Genomic DNA, 20,407 nt, shown 5'->3' with positions numbered 1-20,407 from the left:
ACATCTACCCTGTCACTTACTGAACTAGCCAGAGGCTGAAGAAGCAAGGCTGCCATGTTACGTCAAGATCCCCATTTGTAACAACTACAGACATGTCCAAAACCGAAAAATAATAAATAAATAACAAATTGGAGTATAGCTAAGGCTAAAAATATCCTAGTTCACTCTTCCTACTAAAGCTGGTCTGTCAGGATTTTCACTGAGAGCTTGCCATGGCAGAAGGTTGCTCCTCTCCTCCCTAAAAAGCGCCTAGTATGTTCAGCAACACACACACAGGCACATCAATCATTGTGATATAAGGTCTCTGATGTCTCAGAACATGCCCTGCTTGAATCTCCCTTCCATTCTACTTTGGATAAATGTTCTCAGTAAGATATGGGCTAGTCCTGTCTTCAGCGAGGTCTGCATAGCCAAACTACTATTGATTGTGAAGGGAAGATCAGATTCTCTTTACTATGTGTATTAAGAGTAATTTTTGACTTAAGAGCTATAAAATCCATACAACTTCACTGAAGTATATTACTTGTGAGCTCTGTTCAGGTTTTTCCTTTGATGCTGGTGATAAGATATAAATGATACCCTCATAAGATATAAATGATACCCCTCATTCTTATATGATACCCTCAAAAATATAGAATTTATGGGATTACTGCATTGCCTTAAGTACTGAGACATGTTGCGTGGGTTGAGTGTTTGATCCGTACAGACCAGCAAGCAGCAGATGCTGAATAGGTAACTATGGTACCTATTTAGGGCACATAGGGCACCTTCCAAGGTGACTTTACATACAAACCAATCTTACAACCATGCAAATCTGAATTGCATTCTGTGCACAGATGGTGGTACGATGAAAGTATGCTGAAACCACACAGAAAATATAGGGTAGTGATAAAACTACACTGCATCATTGCTTGGGGAGCAGCACACTTCCCCCTCAGAGAGGGAGTGCAACGATAGGGGATTTCTCAGGTATACCAGGTTGGGAGTGTGAGCACCATTTTTTACTGGGCCGAGACAACATCCCTAGCATTTCTTCATCACTTCTTCTTATCTTTTACCTAGTGACCTATCAATGAAATATAATCTCAGTATAAAAAACTGTCAGCTCTAGTCCCACCTACGTACCTGGAAAGAATGGGACATCTGTATGCAGGGGGAACTCCAAACCAGCAGAGGCTCTGAAAAAGTCACCTCTGAGTGAATTATGTCATAGGACAAGCTGGCTGCACAGACCCCTCTCTGAGGCTGGGAAATGGCCTTAGGAAGACTTCGGCCTCTTCCCCTGGAGATTTTCATTGTCCTTAAAGCACGTGATGCTACCTTGACATACTGCCAGCTCCTGGCAGTGCTGCTGTAAGGATGTGCTTTTCAGTGTCTGGAGGACAGTTTGCTTGGGCCTCTATAGGAGGCGAGGCCATCTTCAAAAGTGTCCTGCCTTCTTGGCCCGCGAATAATTAAGATACGTAAGACAGGCAATTTACTTATTTATTTATAGGTTCTTTAGTGACACTTAGCACGGCAGTGCTGGAGTGGCAACAGCCTGAAATGTTAATGGGCCGCAGTGCAACCCTATCCCAGAGGCTGGTCCGTCCCGAGGAAACCTCTGTAGTGGACCACACCATGTAGCGGACAAGGGACAGCAAGCGCTCTCCTCTATCCCTGCCCACACCCCAGTGCCCCAACCCACTTTTCTCACTGTGTTAGGGCTCTGGGGACTGCAGATAATAGGGTGGGGGCATCCTGTAGTGCTGCATATGACTGGCAGTAAGGCACAGGCCTTCTTAGTGTTCTCAATGAAATGGCAGCCAACACATCTCACCCCAGCAAGTGCAGAAATGGTGCTTTGTGAGTTCAGCCCGTGCAAACCACCTTCTAAATTAGATTCTCTTACTTGTCTCTAAAACTAAACTTGGTCCTCATCAGTCTGGACACATGGAGAAGTGGGAACAAAATAGTTGTTAGCACAATTCATCTTCTTGTGATTCCTCTTTTTTTCCCAAAGGAAGAGGAAAGGTCGAAGCACTGGAGAAGACCCTACCTGATATCTTCTTCTCTCTTCTCTACTGCTGGATTTATTACAGCACCATAAACTGTATATACATGCACAGCATCTATGAAGCTAAAAGGAATGTTTTCAGAAAGTCTTGGTATTCTCCTAAATCAAATGCTACTAACAAAAATGGCCCTTTTTGTTTAACATATCTCCAAAGCAAACAAGAAAGCACCTTGCAAAGCCAAGAATAGAAAGCATGCTAAAACAACAGTGTTTGAAGTAGCTGGTAGTAAGGAAATCCTTTTCACATGGATATTGTCATGCATGCTGCTATTCATAACAACACAGACCACCTGCTCCTGTATCTGCCACAGTTACAATCCCAGCAATTGCTTACATGGAAAAAGGAATAGGAAAGTACTTATGTATTTTTAGCTACCTTTTTAAAACACAGTTCAGCAGCTGGAGAAAGATAAGAGAAACCAACACCATGTAGTCAACCACTAACTGTGAAGATTAGAAAGGGTTACGCAGACCTCAGTTTCTGAGCTTCTGAGGTAAAATATGAGTTTAAACACCAGGTGCTAATTCCGTGCTTAATTCTTTCACATCGTTTCACTAAGGATTCCTGATTTGTGCCCATGCTGCTGGAATATCAGGATCTCCTTCATCCAGTCCTACTGTTTACAGCTGCATGTAGCTTTTAGATGAATTGTGGTTTTCTAGTTTTATTAAGAAAGACAAAGAGAAAATGAAAAGGCAAGAGAAATAAGAAGAGAGAAAGAGAAAGGAAAACAAGGAAAAACAGAAAGGAAAAAAAATAGTGATGGAAGGAGAAGGGGAAAGGGAAGGAGAAGGAAGGAGAGGGAAGGGAAGAGGTATAGAGAGGAGGGAAAATGAAAGAAAGGAAAAGGGAAAAGAAAAGGAAAAAGGAAAAAAAAAAAAAAAGAGTAGCTGTAATGGTTTTATTTCCAGGGGTTCTGTTTCTCAGACTTGTGAAATGTATCACAGCCTGACTGTTGACCTATTACAACTGCCTGAAGACCTCAGCCAAAAATTCCGATACTGATACAGCAACATCTAATCTGTTCAGTCTAAAAATAGATTATGATGCTTAGGAAATAGTGTCAGATTAATTTATTTACAATCATTTCAGCCGGTTGTGTTGGTAAAAAAGTTTGTTCTGAAGACCAAAGAATGACAAAAGTACGGTTCAGAAAGTTTGGACACAGATGATTTGCTTATTCCTGGGGGTATTTTTAGTGTTGGCTTTTCCTTTTCTGGAAGCTTGTAATGTAACAATACCTTGCACCACTGTGCTGATGCGAGGATCAGCGGTTCATTAAAGGATAATCTGTGAGATGGTAGATTTACAAGTGTCACAGCCACATTAGATTTGAGAACGTGGTAAAACAGCAGTGGTGAAAGGATTGTCAAATATACAGAGAATATCCCCATAAGGGGGCAGTACCATTAGTTTTGCAAGAAAGCATTAGTTCTCAGAATTAATTCTGTACGTGTAATTACTGCTCACAGCTGTTTAGAAAGTGGCATTATAGCAAGTTAGACTGAAATCAGTCAAAAGGTTTTATTTATTTTTTTCCATTTGAGATTATCTCGCGGGCTTAAGCAGCAATATCTCTATTCAAAAATCCCTACATCTGTAAAAAAAAAACAACAAAACCCGCAATCACTGTAAATACCTAGTTGTTCTTCAGTTACTCAGCTATCTTCACTTGCACACAATCTACATACATCCTTTCAGACTAACTCTCAACTAATTCCTTCATCATTAAAGTCGGACAGTTATCTACAGGATTTGATAGTCTTTATAGAAAGAGAAAATGGCAGAGACAGTTTTACTTTTCCTCCATGGACAGTCGGTAAAGGTTCTCGCCCAAGTACTCTAGCCTCTCTCTTTGCTCAAGATCCTGGTACATGCCCTTAGGAACCTTGCTCAGGCCGTACACCAGCCCATAGAGGCAGCCAGCGATAGATCCCGTCGCTGCACTTTCTCCTGCGGGTTCAAGCACAGATGCAAATTTCTCTTAGGGTCACTTTTAAGTACACAACTACAGCACAGGGGCAAAAGTACAAAGCCACTGATGGAAGGGACACGATGGCTGCGCTGTGTTAGTCCCAAAGGCTTTTAAGAACCCATGTCTTCTCCCATACCTAGGAAGGTAATGCCAAGCCCACATAAGCAATGCCTCTGTGATGTGTGCTTCTGAGTTAGAGCTGGTCTCTCCATCTCCTGGCCCCCACAGTACCTTTTCCCACAGGTTCATCTGATCACTTTTAGAATGGATGTGGACTTTTAGGATTCACAGCATCCTTTCTCAGTGTTTGAAAGGAGCTTCTCCTTTGTTCTGTTTCAGAGTTTTCACCCACACTTTGTACTTGGTACCCATCTAGTTCTAGTAGTGGAAGAATATACATAAGGTTGTCAGATGCAGAGGATGGCCAGTAGAATGGACAAGATCATCCCTGACAGCACAGATTTGGGCTGGGAAAAACCTGCTGCGGCCCAACAACTCTTGCAAGCAAACAGCCATTATTAAGAAAAAGGGAGGGAAGAGTTACTGCAGCAGTTTCTGCCACACAGAAAACACCACAGAATCATCATAGAACTGTTTGGGTTGGAACAGACCTCACAGCCCACCCAGCCCCAAACCCCTGCTGTGGACAGGGCTGCCCCCACCAGCTCAGCTGCCCAGGGCCCCATCCATCCTGGCCCTGTGTGCCTCCAGGGATGGGACATCACAGCTTCTCTGGGCAGCTGTGCCAGCGCTTCATCACCTTCAGTGGTTGGTGACATCTATGATCTGGATTGGAAAGCGCACCTTAACAACACAGCAAAGCACTTCAATATTATTTAAACCATCCAACCACATTAAGCAGCAACAATGCTCATTGCTGTGCCTGCAGGTTCTTGCTGGCTGGCCTCTACAATGAGAGGCTGTCAGTTTCCACTGCTGTGACTGGGCAAAGGTGGTTACAGGTGTTTTTGTCCTGGGATCATTGCCCATATCTGCCCTGGCCCAGGAGTATTCAGCAGACAGTAGGAGAATTACTTTGTGAAAAGCCATGAAAATAATTCATTGTGTAACTTTAAGATTTATTTGTCTAGCACTTGAGTGGGCACTGTACCATTTTTCTCCCTTACTTGTCTTCACTATATGCAGTTAAAGCGTGGCTTTGCCAAAGGTGCTAGTATTTTGTCAGGAGAAAATGCCAACTAACTACCCTTTACTAAGTTATAGTAGATTTACTTTTCATTCAACTCTGGCAAAACCATGGGACTCAGATGAAGTAACGATTGACAAGGACTATAAACAGCTTGCATGGCAGCTGCTGCTGAAAGAATTTTTGATGGTCCAGGGAGGCTGTGGAATCTCTTTCTTGGAGATCTCCAGAAGCTGCCTGGCCACGTGCCTGGGCACTCTGCTCTGAGTGGCCCTGTCAGAGAGGGCTTGGAACAGATACACCCTGCTCACCTTAGCCGTCCTGTGGTTCTGTGATGGTATAAAATCAGGTGATGTAGAAATAATGATTACACTGATTACAGTGGCATAGCAGAGTGATCAACAGCAGCCATTCATGAGTGGGAGATTGCAAAACACAATGGGGAAAGGGGGTTGGGAGCCGCGGCAGCGCCCTCACCTCCGTGGAACATGGAGCGGTTGCAGAGCTCTGTCCAGTCCCCGCCGCACCCCAGCAGGGCATCGTAGGCAATCATTGGGGCATCATGGCCCCTTCTCCCACCCCGACCTTCAGAACTCCATCTGCGGTATGTCTGCAGGACAGATAGAAGCATCAGAGCAGATCAGTGGGAAGGAGGATGTGCACTGCAGTTACCACCCTGCATCTCACTTACCTACCGTGTCCCTGTGTTCTAGGAGAACACAAGAAGGCATTTTCTACTCTTGAGCTTTTCTTCTCTGGGCCTGTTTCACGGTGAAAAGATTGCTGAGGGGAAGCGTCCTGCCAAGTGCTGACAATTTTGCATGGGTGTATTCAATAAACAGGCATCTGCACTGTCTGCTGACAACTGAGTACAAAAAGACTTCTTTCATATTTAATTTTCCAGGAGTAGAATCACAGAATCATAGAACAGCCTGGATTGGACCACAGTGACCATCTATTTTCAAGCCCCCTGCTATGTGCAGGGTCACCAGCCACCAGACCAGGCTGCCCAGAGCCACATCCAGCCTGGCCTTGAATGCCTCCAGGGATGGGGCATCCACAACCTCCTTGGGCAACCTGTTCCAGTGCATCACCACACACTGAGCAAAAAGCTTCCTCCTAGGCTCTGCTGCACTCCTAGTCTCCCTTCTGGCTGGTCCCTTCCGGAAGCAGCATGTCTCACATCTAGGGACAGAAGCCACCATGCCTGCAGTGAGGACAAGGCACTAGGAAGGTTGTGGAGAAACCTGGCAGTCCAGGTACTTGCTAAGCCTAAGAAGTAGATCAAGACAGATTCTAATTTCACACCCTAGATGTCCTTATTCATTAAAAGCTGACTTTGATCATGATTCTGATTGATTTATGTTAAAATCATAACTTTCCCTTAACGGGAACGGGCAGCTTTAGTTCCTGGAGCATTAGTTGCATCATGGTAAGTTAGCTATAGCTGTTTTCCATGGCTTCTACAATGTGTATAAAGATAAGCACATATATCTATCTACTCAGTTCCACCTCAGCCAGTGTATACTTAGTGATGGTTTATCTACACAGACATTAAACAAGGCAGAGCTGGGTAACCCAGCTTCACTTCATTCCCATTTTTTTTCAGACTAGAGACAGCAGCTGTTTACTCTGCCATCTGACACAATCAAACTTTATAGCCTTATTCCTACAGTTTCCATTCTGGCGGAGCAGCACGGCCACAGGTGCAGCACTACCAATGCAAGCACACTGACTGTGGAAGCGCTATTCTGGGCCAGCAAGCCAGCTTCTCAAGTTTCGCTCCATTTAGCCCGCACTATCGCTGATGTTCTGCACGCATCTGATGTCACCTCGTTTTGCTGGGAATTCCTTACTTGAGGGAGAGCACTCCTTGGGATCGATCTGCTCCAAGGCAGAGTTTCTCAAGCTTTTCAAAGGGGCAGAACCTTGCACCTGGTGGTGTAGCTCTGTGATTTGGCCACAGCCCACCTTCCCTGGGCAAGGACAGTGGGGAGTGGATGGGTGCAGGTGTAATCATGCTGTCCCTCATGCTGAGAGAACTGGGCTCCTGCCAAGCCCTAGTGGCAATTCCCACATCCTCTCCTTGCTATACAACCCTTGTAGCTGGTCAGTACAGCCACTTCCCACCAACATCTGATTACCCATCTCATACTTACACATTCAAGAAGTAATTTGGCTTTTTTCCCCCTACATTTCTAGTTATCTCCAAATTTATTCCTTACCCATCTATACAGAATCTGATCTTCACTATTTAGCAATCAAATGCTCTTGAAAATGATCATGGGGAAATACCGATCACTTTAATCTCTCATAAAACTCTGCAAAAACTCCATCAGAACTAGAAGAAACAAAAAACTACTAATGAGTTTATAGGACTGAATTGATAAAATAAAACTGGAAGACTTAGTATTTGTATTTAAAGCAATTTTTTTACTACCCAGAGTCAACCTAGCTTCCACTGGCACTTTTCACTGCAGAAAGGAACATCTAAATATATACGAAGTGTCTTCTCAGAATAGAGTGGTGTTTTAATACTCTGGAAAAAGGGATTGATTTATGGGGAAGGGTGACAAGAACCACATACTTAGTTCTTAGCTGCTAAGTGGAGAACATTGAGAGGTGCCAGCAAGTATCAGAGAGCTGTAAACACCAGGGAAGAGGAGTCATTATTTATCTCGAGTTAAGAAGTTATAACCTGTATTAATGAGGCAAAAGAAAGGTCACAGTTACTGTAAAACAGTACCACATAAAACATGGTAAAAGCCCTCTTGAGACATCTAAAACTAGCTGAAGCACTGCTGGTATCTGCAGATCAGTGCTTAGGAGGGCTGTATTCTGTTCAAAGGACCTTAGCTCTATTAACCCAGCTCCATTAGGAGGCATTTCTGTGGGACTTGGGCACAGCTCCATTAGGCTTCAAGGAGAGCCTCCATCTTTTCCACCTCAAATAGCTGTGGCTGACAGGGGTTCGCTTATAAGCCTTATACTTGTGCTGAGCTGATATTAGGACTTCCTCTCCCATTGTAGGAACCGTTAGCACCTCAGGGTTGACTGCAGTTGCTTCTTCCATTAACACGTACCCACACCAAGGATGGGAGCTCTTTACACTTTGTCAAGTATTGATGCGTCCCACTGAAAATACCTCACTCATGGTAGAGCCTTTCTGGGCGCTATCTAAAGTCACAGTTACCTTTTCTCTCTCTTCTGCATCGTAGTTGTCTGGAAAGACGGCTTTGTTCTGGTTCTCCTCATTGATTTCTCTCTCCTCCAAGTAAAACTGCCACTTGGCCTCGAAGTAAAACCAGTGCTCCTGATATTCTGAATGCAAAAGAAATTAATGATTTCTTTCCTGAAATACAAACACTTCCCTCCTCAGTTTTTTATTCATAGATTGTCTCCAGGATTTCTGTTCATGACTGTGGTTTTTCAGGGAAGGGCAAATGGGAAAGACCAAAACTTCCATTTGGGTATATTATAATACTTATTAAAGGTAGTAAAACAGAATAAATAACACACATTCCCATACAAAAAGCCAATTGTAATATCCATAGGCCTTTCTCCTTTTTAATGTAACTTCAGGAATCATAGAATCATAGAATTACCCAGGCTGGAAAAGACCATGAAGATCATCAAGTCCAACCACAGCCTAACCAGAACCCTAACTATAACAACCCTCTGCTAAATCATATCCCTGAGCACCACAAGGAAGGATATCACTACTAACTTTTAACCTGGTGCATGTGAATACTCTTACTAAATTCAGCATGTCTTCAAGGCAATGATCAACCATTTATAAAGGCTTGAAAAGTGACTCTGAATACGCATGCAAACCTCTGCAGAATTTATGCGTCAGTGAAAAGGCAGATGGGAGTCAGGAGTTACAAATGAGATGGACAAGGCTGCTAAGTGTGCCAAGGCAAACTGGCAATTCAGTTTGGGACTACTTGTGTATAGATTAAAATATGACCAATTCTTGATGCTTTTTCACTTGTTCTGTCCTTTTTGGTCACTCAGTACTGAAAGTAACTGAGGAGCATATGCACAATCAAACCAGTTTTCTGAAGAAAGGCCGTGAGTTGGGGGTGTTCAGCCTGGAGAAGCCTCCAGGGAGACCTTATTGTGGCCTTTCCATATTTAAAAAGGGCCTAAGAAAAACAGAGATCTTTTACATGGTCATCTAGTGACAAGGGGTGACAGTTTTTCAAACAGAATTTAAACTGATTTTGGATAGATGTGAGGAAAAAAAGTCTTTACTCAGAGGGTGGTGAGGCACTGGCACAGCTGCCCAGAAAAGCTGTGGTGCCCCATCCCCGGAGGTGCTGAAGGCCAGGTTGGATGGGGCCCTGGGCAGCCTGAGCTGGTGGGGGGCAGCCCTGCACATGACAGGGGTTGGGGCTGGGTGGGCTGTGAGCTCCCTTCCAACCCAAACCATGCTGTGATTCTATGATTTTTCTTCCTTTCCTAAAAGGCAATGCAGGTTTTTCTCTTAGCCAATTCAGATCTTTAAAGCAGTTGAACACCATGTAAACAAAACCAGGCTGCCTTGTTTGATCCAATACCTTCAAAAGGTGGTAGATCAGCAGCCCCTCACTGGGCTGAACCTCCTGCCACATGGCCCCATACATATGGGAATGTACATCTGCCTGTGCCTGTTTTGCCCTATTACAAGGAAGCTGTCAGAATTCTAGCAAATATTCAGAAGAATGAAAATGCATGCAGCCATTAGGCCAGAGAATATTTCAAGGGAAAATATATATCTCATGAAGATAAACCTTATTGGTTGAAGAAAACTACCAAAACCCATCCCACTAGTTGGTTCCCAAATTGCTTTTAAATACACAAATGAGCTGACAGGTTGTGTCATATTTTAAAGCAGATATTTTCCACTTTCCTTTTTCCCATATGTACATAAAACATCAAAACATCATAGATGACTATTTTCTCAATAAGCAAGGAAGAGTGATTGTTCCAATGAGCAGGCTCAGAAGCAATGGGGGAAAGGAGAGGCAGGAGATTCTGATTGCTTGGACAGCCAGTAGCATGGTCAGGTACCCCATCCACCAGACACACTGAGGCTCTGCCCCATTCCTTGTGCCCAGATGGAGGCTACATGTGGACCCATGGGCTGTCCGGAGAGTAAATGTAACTGAGTAACAGAGAGGGGTGTTGAATCCATCTCTCCATGTCTGAACATCATGTTTGTTATCCAAGGGGGGTAAAGCAGCCAAGAAGTGTTTTCTGAAACAGGAGGACTCTGCTTGGCAGGATATCTTTGCAGTGAATCTCACCAGGCAAGGAGCTTATCTTTAATGCGGAAGACTTATCTTGCTACCAAAATAGGACGAAGCTCAACAATACGGACATTGCCCGCACAGCATGCCTCAGGAGTCCAACACACATACCTCCATGCAGTGGGGTCCTGCTCTGGTAGAGTGACAGGAACCTGCTGGAAAGTGATTCAGAGAGGATCTCACACTAATCCTGCACCTGCTCCTCATAGGTCTGGTCTAAAAAAATCCTAGTGTGCAATGAGACACGGGTGAAAACACAGTGTTTTTCAGGGAGGCTCCCTGCTTCTTTCAGGTTTTAAAGAAGCAGTTCTCTTTCCTGGGTAAATCTTCATTTCTGAGTGCTCTTGAGTAATTTCTTTTCCATAGAATTCAGTCTTTCTCAAAGGTTGTCCCTTGAGATTAGCAGGATAATCTCTTTCCTCAGCGTTTTAAGGTAATTATACTTGTCTGCCCACAGCAGGTTTCAGTGTTGCAAATGCACCACTCCCAGGTAAGAAGGAACTAAATAAAGTACCTCTGTCCTGAAGACCATATACATCAGTGATGTAGCAACATCAAGTTTGGCAGTTGTGGACTGCTCACTTGTTTTTAAACAAAGATACAAGGTGTTGTGTTTTAAATGTTTGTTCAGAACAGCTACAAGTCAAATCTGCATCTGTGATCCAAAGCTAACTCTTTGTCAAGAGGTGCCTGCGAGTGAACTTCTCCTGGCAAAATGAGTAAAAAGGCACTGGATTTTCTCATGGAAGATCATAGAATCATAGAATTACCCAGGTTGGAAAAGACCTCAAAGATCATCAAGTCCAACCACAGCCTAACCATAGTACCCTAACTCTAACAACCCTCTGCTAAATCATATCCCTGAGCACCGCATCCAAATGGCTCTTAAACACATCCGCTGGACTATGTCAATGGATGGAAAGAGCTGAGTAATTTATATTTCAGCAATGTGTTTGCCTAACAACTCGCTAATTAATATCTTCCTTCTTTCCCTCTCAGCAATCTTTGAATACTTCCTATAGATAAAATTGTACACTGTGCTATTTTCTTTGAATTTTTTGCCACCAATATATTGGACACCTAACAGATGGTACAAGAGGAAGGCATCGCCTGCAAGAAAGCTTATAGTCTGAGCAGACTAAGCAGGAAGACAGTTTGAAGGGTCACAAGGTGAGGGGAGAGCAGCAAGGTGAAACTCGGCATTTCTTTGGAATCTTTCAGACATTACCTGCCATGTGACGAATGGTCTTCTTGCAGTATTCCTCCGCCATTGGCACAACCTTCATCATTTCTCTTCCCCACTGCACCAGGGGCTTCCCTTGTATTGCATATGCCACAAAGAGAGCTGTGCATAGAGAGCCTAGAAAGCCTGGAAATAATAAATAAATATAATTACCACCATGTGATCTGTGCATGTGCTGTCCTTGTCATGTCCCTAATAAAATCATTAGTAGGATGTCAGGTAGATTAACAAATGCACATAACCTACCCCTGTCTGTTTATTGGCCGGCTTTTGGCATGTGGAGATTCCTGGCTAACACATGGTTCCCAGCAGTTTATGACTTACTTTGTTCAGAAGGGAAATTCTGTTCTCAGTGGTGTAACTTGACAGAAATTGAGGTAAGGCTCAAAAATAAACATCATCCACTAAGAGGGTGGTGACGCACTGGAACAGGTTGCCCAAGGAGGTTGTGGATGCCCCATCCCTGGAGGCATTCAAGGCCAGGCTGGATGTGGCTCTGGGCAGCCTGGTCTGGTGGTTGGTGACCCTGCACATAGCAGGGGGTTTGAAACCAGATGATCATTGTGGTCCTTTTCAACCCAGGCCATCCTGTGATTATATGATTATGATGATTTGATACTGAAGATCTAATTGAAGTCACATAGAATAAGGGTCTTGCACAAGGGTGCTCACTTAAAAGTTATGTCACCTTGCATATGGAGTCATTCAGCTCAGTGGACCTCACACTATTTCTGGCTTATTTTACTCTAGGGGCACAAGTCCATTTTATCTAGTTAGATCCATTATTTTCTTTGGGCTGTATCTGTCTTGAAGAAGCAGTTGTCTGACGCTGTCTGCATGCCCTTGTAGGTATTCCTCTTTGGTAACAAATATATTTGGAGAGAATTTTCTATTAATGGGCACTTAAATCTTCTACAGTGTCAGAAACAGACAAGCTTGTTTCTCATATTTGCTTGTGATCTTGGCATTTTGTCAAATGCAACAAAACCAACCCAGAGCAATGGGCAAAAGAAGGTTAACAAAACAAATCTATCAGTCAGGCAAGCAGTGGGTGAGCAGAGTCCTATATCCATCCTGACTGACATCTCAGTTGCGTTTTTTTTTCAGTCTCTGACTTAAGAGACTCACAGCTAAACTTTCTGTGTTACCTTTTAGGATGCTAGTGATGTTCATCATGCCCTTTCCTCCCCTCTTCTCACTGCCCCCCACTGTGCCGCTTGTCTCCTTTCCAGCAGAAAAAATCCTTCTGGACTTAATTTCTCCTTGTGCAGAAGGCATTTGATACTCCTTGCTGCCATTTCCTGGCTCAAGTGAAATCCTTCTCTGAAGTGGGATACCCAGACTTACAAGCAGACTTGTTGCTAATGAGCCATAGATGTTGCGTGTTCCCTCAAGAATATTCTCTACTTTGCTTTCAATACTTTTCCTTTAAATTTATGCCATCCTGATGGCTTTTCTGACTGCTTTAGAGCACTGAGCATGTTGAACTTGTCACTCTTCATTACAGTTTTATTTATTGCTCTTTAAAGCAGACTGAATGAATACATGTTTAAGCAGCATGAAACTATCAGATTGACAGCCTTGGATATTCAGAGCAACATTAAATCTAATTATTTATGTTTTGTTTCGATAATAATTCAGGTTGTGTCCTAAATGTACGGAGTTAGAATTTTTTGGCTTTCTACCCTTACCTGCAGTGATCAGTTGTGACAAGACCAGTCAATAGAAAAATGTTATTATCCTCTGAACCATAAGCTCACCCTGCAACAGTGAGTCATCTAGATGTACACAGATCCTGAGATTAGATCAGGGCAAGTGGCATGAGTATGCTTTGGATGAGACAGCGTGTTTTGTTATTGGGGTTTTAGGAAGGAGCACTCCTATGCTTGAGACTGCTGTTTGTATAATACACAAGCCTGTAAACAAGCTTGTATATATACATAAACGTACATATACTGCCTGAGCAAAATTCAAACTAAGGCCTTGGAGTCTGCAAACCAAAAGCTGCTTCACCAAATGGTTTTACAGGAGTTGTGTTAGTCCTCTCAGAAGTGAAAAGCAGCTGTGGGTACATCATAGAAAAAATACACCTGCAGATATTACCTGTAGGGTGGTTGTGAGTCATTCGTCCACACTCAATGCTCACTTCAATAAGCGACTCCAGCCTCTCTGGCTTCCAGTAACGCATCCCTAAGCACATCGCTTTGGTAGATGCTCCAAAACCAGAACCTAAAATAAAACAACAGTGCTAAGAACTTGAAAAGAGATTGTTGATGCATAAATATGTTGATACGATCAGAAACAAGTGCATTCTAATTCAGCACCTGAGTGGGAGCCCTCCAGGAAGCAGGAAAACAGCACGCAAAGCAAAGTTACATATTTGGGAAGGAACAAGTTTGAATGTTTTGAAAGTTTTGTGCATCTAATTTGGCCAATTTATTCTAATACTAGTAGATTCCAGTATATTCTGCCAGTAACTCCAGTATTCTTGAATGCTACAAAGAGCATAGTGGGTATCAAAGAGCAGCGTGCTCTCCTGTTACCAGTGTTTGATTCAAACTCTCATGTCACTCTCACTAATCCTTGGCTGGCACCTCTTGTTCCAATGCCAGCAATGGAAACAGCGCTCTGCCAAACAGGTACACTTTTACTATGCCCTTATTTTAGTAGTTATCATGTTAAGAGTACGTTACTAAAGCTCTTTATGCGACTGTCACGGCCAATCTTACACTTCTATGACGTGGTTCCTTTTTGAGAGCCCCACAGGTAGCTCACAAAGTAGCTTCTATTTCTTGATAAAATAACGCGTCACAAAAACAAAGAGCACAGAGCCAAATACTTAAAAGACAGAATTCAGAACTGAGGTTTCCTGTGCAAACTGATGTCAGTGATTTTGCACGTTCTCATCATGGTACTGCCTGAATGTACTGAGCTTTTGGTTGAGAATTTCTGCCTCATGCAGTGCAGAGTTTATCTGGTCTTTTAATCCTCAGTGCTGAGTATATGATTCCAGTCTTTTAAACAGTTTACTGAATGCAGAGCTAAATTCACTGATTATTTTCTCTCCAGTACTTATCACAGCCATATCAGGATCCCACTGAAGTTTTAATGAGCTTATCTTCACAAGATACCAGTGAGGTGATTATCTCCTCTTTATAGCTGGTGACCAGTGCCCAAAAAAGCATTTACTCATTGCAGGCACTCATTCCAAGATGGATAGGGTTCGATTTTTCAAAGTACTTAGCATGTTTTCAGCACTGCCTTCACTCACTCACACTTCCCAGAACCTTGGGTATTGTGGAGAGCAATTAGTGTTTCCCTGCTTGGCCCCTGGTAGATAAGTGGAAATATTTATGACACCTAATTTTAGCATGTGTGGGACCTACATTTGGAGCACGTCCTTCCTGTCTTTCCCACACAGGTAGCAAGGAAAAATATTGTCTCTGTTAGCAAGTATGATGGCACAAGAGAAGCAATCCATAGTGAAACAGCTGATGCCAGAGAGCAAAGGCCAGTGCTTTGGACAACTACCTTCAGAAGAGCCCTCAGCTGCTCTCTGGGATGCACTCATTTTGGCTCTCCTACAGCACTGCTTTCTTTTCATTCTCAACCCAAACAACTGCTGCTTGTGTGCTCCAAGATCATGAGCATAATCAAAGTGTGAATGATAGTTAATGGATGCAAAGTTAATTGCCCAATCCAAACTAAACCGTTAACTCAGGACACCCACTGGCATCTCCAGATGTAACACAGACCAACTAGGATCTGAATTATTCTCTAGAGGGTTGCTTGTTTTCTCCTCAGGAAGCAACTCTCCTGAGTGGGCACCTAGGTTAAGTGATCTGACAAGGTTAGATGATGTTTCCTCCCTTCCTCCTGAGAGTTCAACAAATACATTTTGTGCACAGTAACTTCCATCTCTTAAACCTTGATTTACCACCAAAGGCAGCCTAATGGTCAAATATCAAACAAATGTGGTATGGAAAGACTTTGCCATATACTGATTTATTCTCTGCAGGCTCAGAGCTTTCTACTTCATCTCTTACAAGCCATCCTGATAATAGTACAGGAGGCAGCTGCTGCTTCATTCTTGTGCTTAGAAGCATCCCTTGAAGGATTTCCTGTGAATGAATTTGCCAAGCTATTTTTTGAACCCATAGGAATCTTATCACCTTCACATTCCCATTGGAAAGAGTTGTGCAACTTAATTAGTTGCTACATTAAGTTCTCCCTTTTACTTGCTTGAAATCCATGACTGGTTAGTTTCATTTGAAATGCCTAGTTCTGTTCTGGAGGAGACAGTGAGTTTTCCTACCCATATTAATGTTCTCCCTCCTATTTATGATTTTATGGATCTATCTCAGATATTACTGGCTATGAAAGTTGTTGGGTCCATTGAATATCCAAACAGATGTAGCACATCAGACGTCTTCAGACATCTCCTTTGTCCTCTGGTTTCTTGACTATTTCATGGACTTTCTAACATATTTAGGAAAAGTAACTTCTCTCTACTACAGTTCTCTCTCTACAGGAGCTTACTATATCATCTTCATTCATGCAGTGCATTATTTGTTGTTAGTATGGAAGACCTCAGTGGGATTTTCCTCTCTCTTGATACATAGAATTATGAAGATCAGCTTAATGGCTGCTAAGCTCTGAAGAGGATGCATTCTTTGTGACTATGGTTTCTTCTTTGCGAAAACTCAGAGCTCAACTCCTTTTCCCTCTTGTCCATCTGCAGCTTATCCTTCTCTTCATTTTGTTCCCCAACTTTCTGCATTTATCTTAGACTTTTTCCTTATCAATGCTTATCAGTGTCATAACGTGGATATAAGCTCTTAAAGCAAGAAGCTGTTGGACAGACTTGGGCAGCTCTTTTGGGCTGGGTGAGAGACCTGTTTTTGTGTCAAATAAAACTGGCTGCAGAGATCCAGAAATAGCTGTGGCTTGGTGCCACCATGTTTTTATCACAGTGTTGCATCAACATACAATGCTGTTGAGCAGTGTCTGTACACAGCACAGCAGTACTGCGTCACACTGACACCGTGCAACGCCTGTATGGGCAGCCATGTCCACTGCAGTCATTCACGATTAGTGGCAATGATCAGGTCTGAGTGTACACAGCTACATGTGCGCTAATTAGCTGGAAGTAGAAATTCTATTCATCATAAAATGAAGTGATTGCAAAGAGAAAGTAAAGGCCTTGGGAAGGGAATATTTGGGATTATCGGTTAAACAGCTGTAGTTCCTGGCATTGCATCCTCCTGAAGAAAAGTAGCGTGTGACTGAAAAGATCCATGTCTGCAAACGTTTAAATGATTTAAAAAATAATAATAAATAGAAGGCAGAAAATATTTCTTAAAATAACCATTAAACTCAAGGACAAAGACCTGGACCCAGAGGCACAGAGCCAAGGACAAAGTCTCTTTAAATAGATGGTAAATGGGGAAGGGTGCGTTTACGAGAGGACACGGTGCCCTAGAGCAGGAATTCCTGGCAGACCTCTTGCCATCCCCAGACAAGCATGGAAATGTTTCAGGGGCAGTAATTTCTGACATCAGGGAGAAAAACAAAGCAATTTCCTCATAACCCCAAATCTAGAAGGCGGGTGTTACCCAAGCCAGTGTCTGTGAATGTAAAGCAATACGGTACCCTTTTCATTGAACGGAGTGTGCCATGCCAGAAGGTAGTTATCCGGCTTCAGCTCCCGGCAGCCCTCGATGGTTGCAGGGTCTGGCCGCCTCCCTGAGAGCTTTTCCACAGCATCTACGTAGCGCTTCACCAGTTCGCGGTACAGGTCTTCCAAACACCAGTAATCTGCTCAGGACAGAAGCAAAGGCTGTCACATGAACATAGAATAGCAAGAGAGTGCTGACAACAAACACAGAAGACTAATGATGAAGTTAATATATGTTCCTATTGCTGTTTCTAGTATATGGAGGCACAGCGCTGGTGCTACTATGAACAGTTTTGCAAACTATGAGAGCAGGCTGGAGAGAAAACACTCCTGTCTCTCTGTTTTTACCTTTTCCCACTTTTCACTTTCCATTCCTAGAACTGAACAGACTGAGGGGTTCTGCTCCCTGCAGCAGCTGCTGAGGGGCTTTCTCTCACCTCAGGTGTGCAGTGATGCCCAGGTCCTGCTGCATGCACCCACTGCTTTGGTGCCAACTGCACCCAGCTCGGCCCACCTCTGTGCTCATTCACTGCCTCGAAGTATTGACCAAGGAATCTCTGCCACGCTGAACCTACACTGTTCCTTCAGTCGAAGTGCTGCTTTGTGCTGGTTTGCGTTGAGGAAGAGCCTTCACTGAATCCTACAAGTTCAAAGCCAGCGGGAACAGAGGAGGCTGCCAGCCAGCTATAAGTTTTCTGCGAGCACTTTGATATATGGTTTGACTACAGATCAAACGATCCCCCAGATCAAAGTGCCTTGTCCCTGGAGGTGTTCAAGGCCAGGTTGGATAGAGCCCTGTGCAGCTTGGTCTAGTGTTAAATGGGGAGGTTGGTGGCCCTGCCTGTGGTGGGGGGTGCCTAGAAATTCATGATCCTTGAGGTTCCTTCCAACCTTGCCCATTCTGTAATTCTTTGATTCTGTGAAATGGCACCAGGGGAAGTTCAAAAAGCGTCTTCATTTCATCAAATATTGGTGATTTCTTGAGATCTACAGAAGCATTTAAATTTGGGAATGAATTTTGAACCCTTTCAACCAAAAATTCTCTGAAGTGACATTTTTGCAGGCAGACAAATAAAAAAGATGCAAGATTAAAATGAAATTTCCCTTCCTTTTATAAGAAAAAAAGCCCTATCACTTACACTGACCATCTCACATACAGTTCTGGAGGAACAGGATGCTTTCAAACTGCCAACTCTTTCTAGATTTAGGAATCAGATGTCAGCTTATGAGGATGTGAGCCAAGAGCAGGATTTACCACCCTGCACCTCCTGCAAGAGCCCTGTCCCCATAGCCGGGGTCCTAAGCCCACCGTGGGGCCTACACATTGGGCCTCAGCCAGCAGGCCAATGGAACAGGCTCTTTCCTTAAGTGGGAACACTCAATGCCTTTAAACATCAAGGGGAGATTTAGGTTGGATGTTGGGAGAAAATGCTTTATTCAGAGAGCAGCAAAGCGCTGGCACAGCTGCCCAGAGAAGCTGTGGGTGCCCCATCCCCAAAGGCATTCAAGGCCAGGTTGGATGGGGCCTTCTTCTCCCATAGCGGGTGAGCCTGACCAGCCCTGCAGATTGCTGCATCCCCTCAGCAAGAAGATGCCTGCAGGAGGAGCAGCCCTTCTTCCCTTCTGGGAAGCAGAGGAAAGGAATTGCTTTCCCCTGTTAATGAATGTTGCCATGAAATGAAGATTTCACACTAAAATTCCCTTCTCCTGCTTTTTGTTTTCTCACCAGCCCACAGCAACATCTATTTGAAAGCCCATCTGATCAGGATAAAGAAATAAGAGCACAAGATAAGCATAGGTGATGAAAATTAGTGAGACCTTTCTTTCTTCAAAGAGGGCAGCACTCCTGCTGCGAGCAAGATTTATTACTATACTCATAGTCCAACCGGCTCGACTGTTCAGAAGTTATGGTTTTGGACAGTTCAACAAGCAGAAAACATACGATACGTATTTAATCATAGCCTATATTCAGAAATATGTTAGTCATCTTTGTTCTTGATAGGCTGACATCTTGCCCTTATCTTTAGTGTATTAGCTACCCCTTAAACCATTGGTCAGCCAACAGCCAGGCATGAAGTGTCTGCCACACTCTTCAACTGATCTCTGCATGCTAAATTTAGAGCACGTTAGAAGCAAGGAGAGATAAAGCAATGAAGCAGAAGCACATTCATTGACTGTAACAATACTCAGCTTAGCTGTTGGGTTCTGCTGCTATTAGTTATCCCGTGCTACACGTGTTAAGGGAAATCAGTGTTAAAAATCTGCTTCATTAGAAGGAGACAAAACATTGTGGAAAGCCAGCTGTCTCCTAAAGGATTTCTGGTGACAACTCAGATGGTCTCAGAAAGCCTTAGTTCAGTGGGTAGGGTGTTGATAATAATATCACTTAGCCTGACAAACAGTACTACCTTCTGAAAGAAAGGTTTTCTCTCAAGCCGCTGTGCTTTTGGAAGACATACTAATATCTTGCACCATTATTATCTTCATATTTTAGAATATTGTTTGGATTAAAGGTGCAGAGCTCTCCCTACAAAGCGGCTTGTTCCTCTGCTGCCATTCATTTTAGCCAGGACAAGATACCAAGGGTACTCCACCCCCGCCTGGAGCACGGAGCACAAACATGTTAGAAATGCACTCATGAAAGCCCTGATCTTTTATGGAAGAATTTCAGGCAAGTTTCTTTCCAGTGGCTGTACCGTTCCCTAGTGTATATAGCATACAGATCATCTACTTAACAGTTGTTTTGTTGCTCTTCACTTGCAGCATTTCAGATCATTAAGCTTTAGCCAGCTTTATAAAATGAGGGGAAGCACAGAGAGAGCCCCTCCAGACATAAGAAATCACAGCTCCTCAGCTGGAGCGGTGGCCACGGGACCACACTCATGGAAGAGATGAGCTAAAACACATCCTCATTCACATTAACAGCATTTCTGACACACTTTTTCCTGACTTGGGCTTATTTTAAGAAAAAGCAGCAACTCTACAGCTTTATTCCTTTCCAGACTGCAGTTTGA

General features: G+C 43.4%; 1 protein-coding gene across 2 annotated transcripts in view; it reads right to left on the bottom strand.

Annotated features, from left to right (window-relative positions):
- The window catches only part of ADPRHL1 (ADP-ribosylhydrolase like 1), a 31,580-nt gene that overhangs the window by 10,880 nt on the left and 293 nt on the right, over positions 1-20,407 (bottom strand). Inside the window, exons 2-7 of one of the 2 annotated variants that reach the window (XM_015849411.3) lie at positions 17,369-17,533; positions 13,820-13,945; positions 11,702-11,842; positions 8,373-8,500; positions 5,657-5,789; positions 3,857-4,010 (exon numbers count right to left, since the gene is read on the bottom strand). In XM_015849411.3, the coding sequence (XP_015704897.2) occupies positions 3,857-4,010; positions 5,657-5,789; positions 8,373-8,500; positions 11,702-11,842; positions 13,820-13,945; positions 17,369-17,533 (847 nt within the window). The remainder of the gene's footprint in view (positions 1-3,856; positions 4,011-5,656; positions 5,790-8,372; positions 8,501-11,701; positions 11,843-13,819; positions 13,946-17,368; positions 17,534-20,407) is intronic. The other variant, XM_085534278.1, reaches the window with a different exon arrangement.

Source organism: Coturnix japonica, chromosome 1 (genome assembly GCF_054131305.1).
Source record: "Coturnix japonica strain WE chromosome 1, WE-NBRP24, whole genome shotgun sequence".
NCBI lineage: Eukaryota > Metazoa > Chordata > Aves > Galliformes > Phasianidae > Coturnix > Coturnix japonica.
This window is presented reverse-complemented; position numbering and strand designations above follow the sequence as displayed.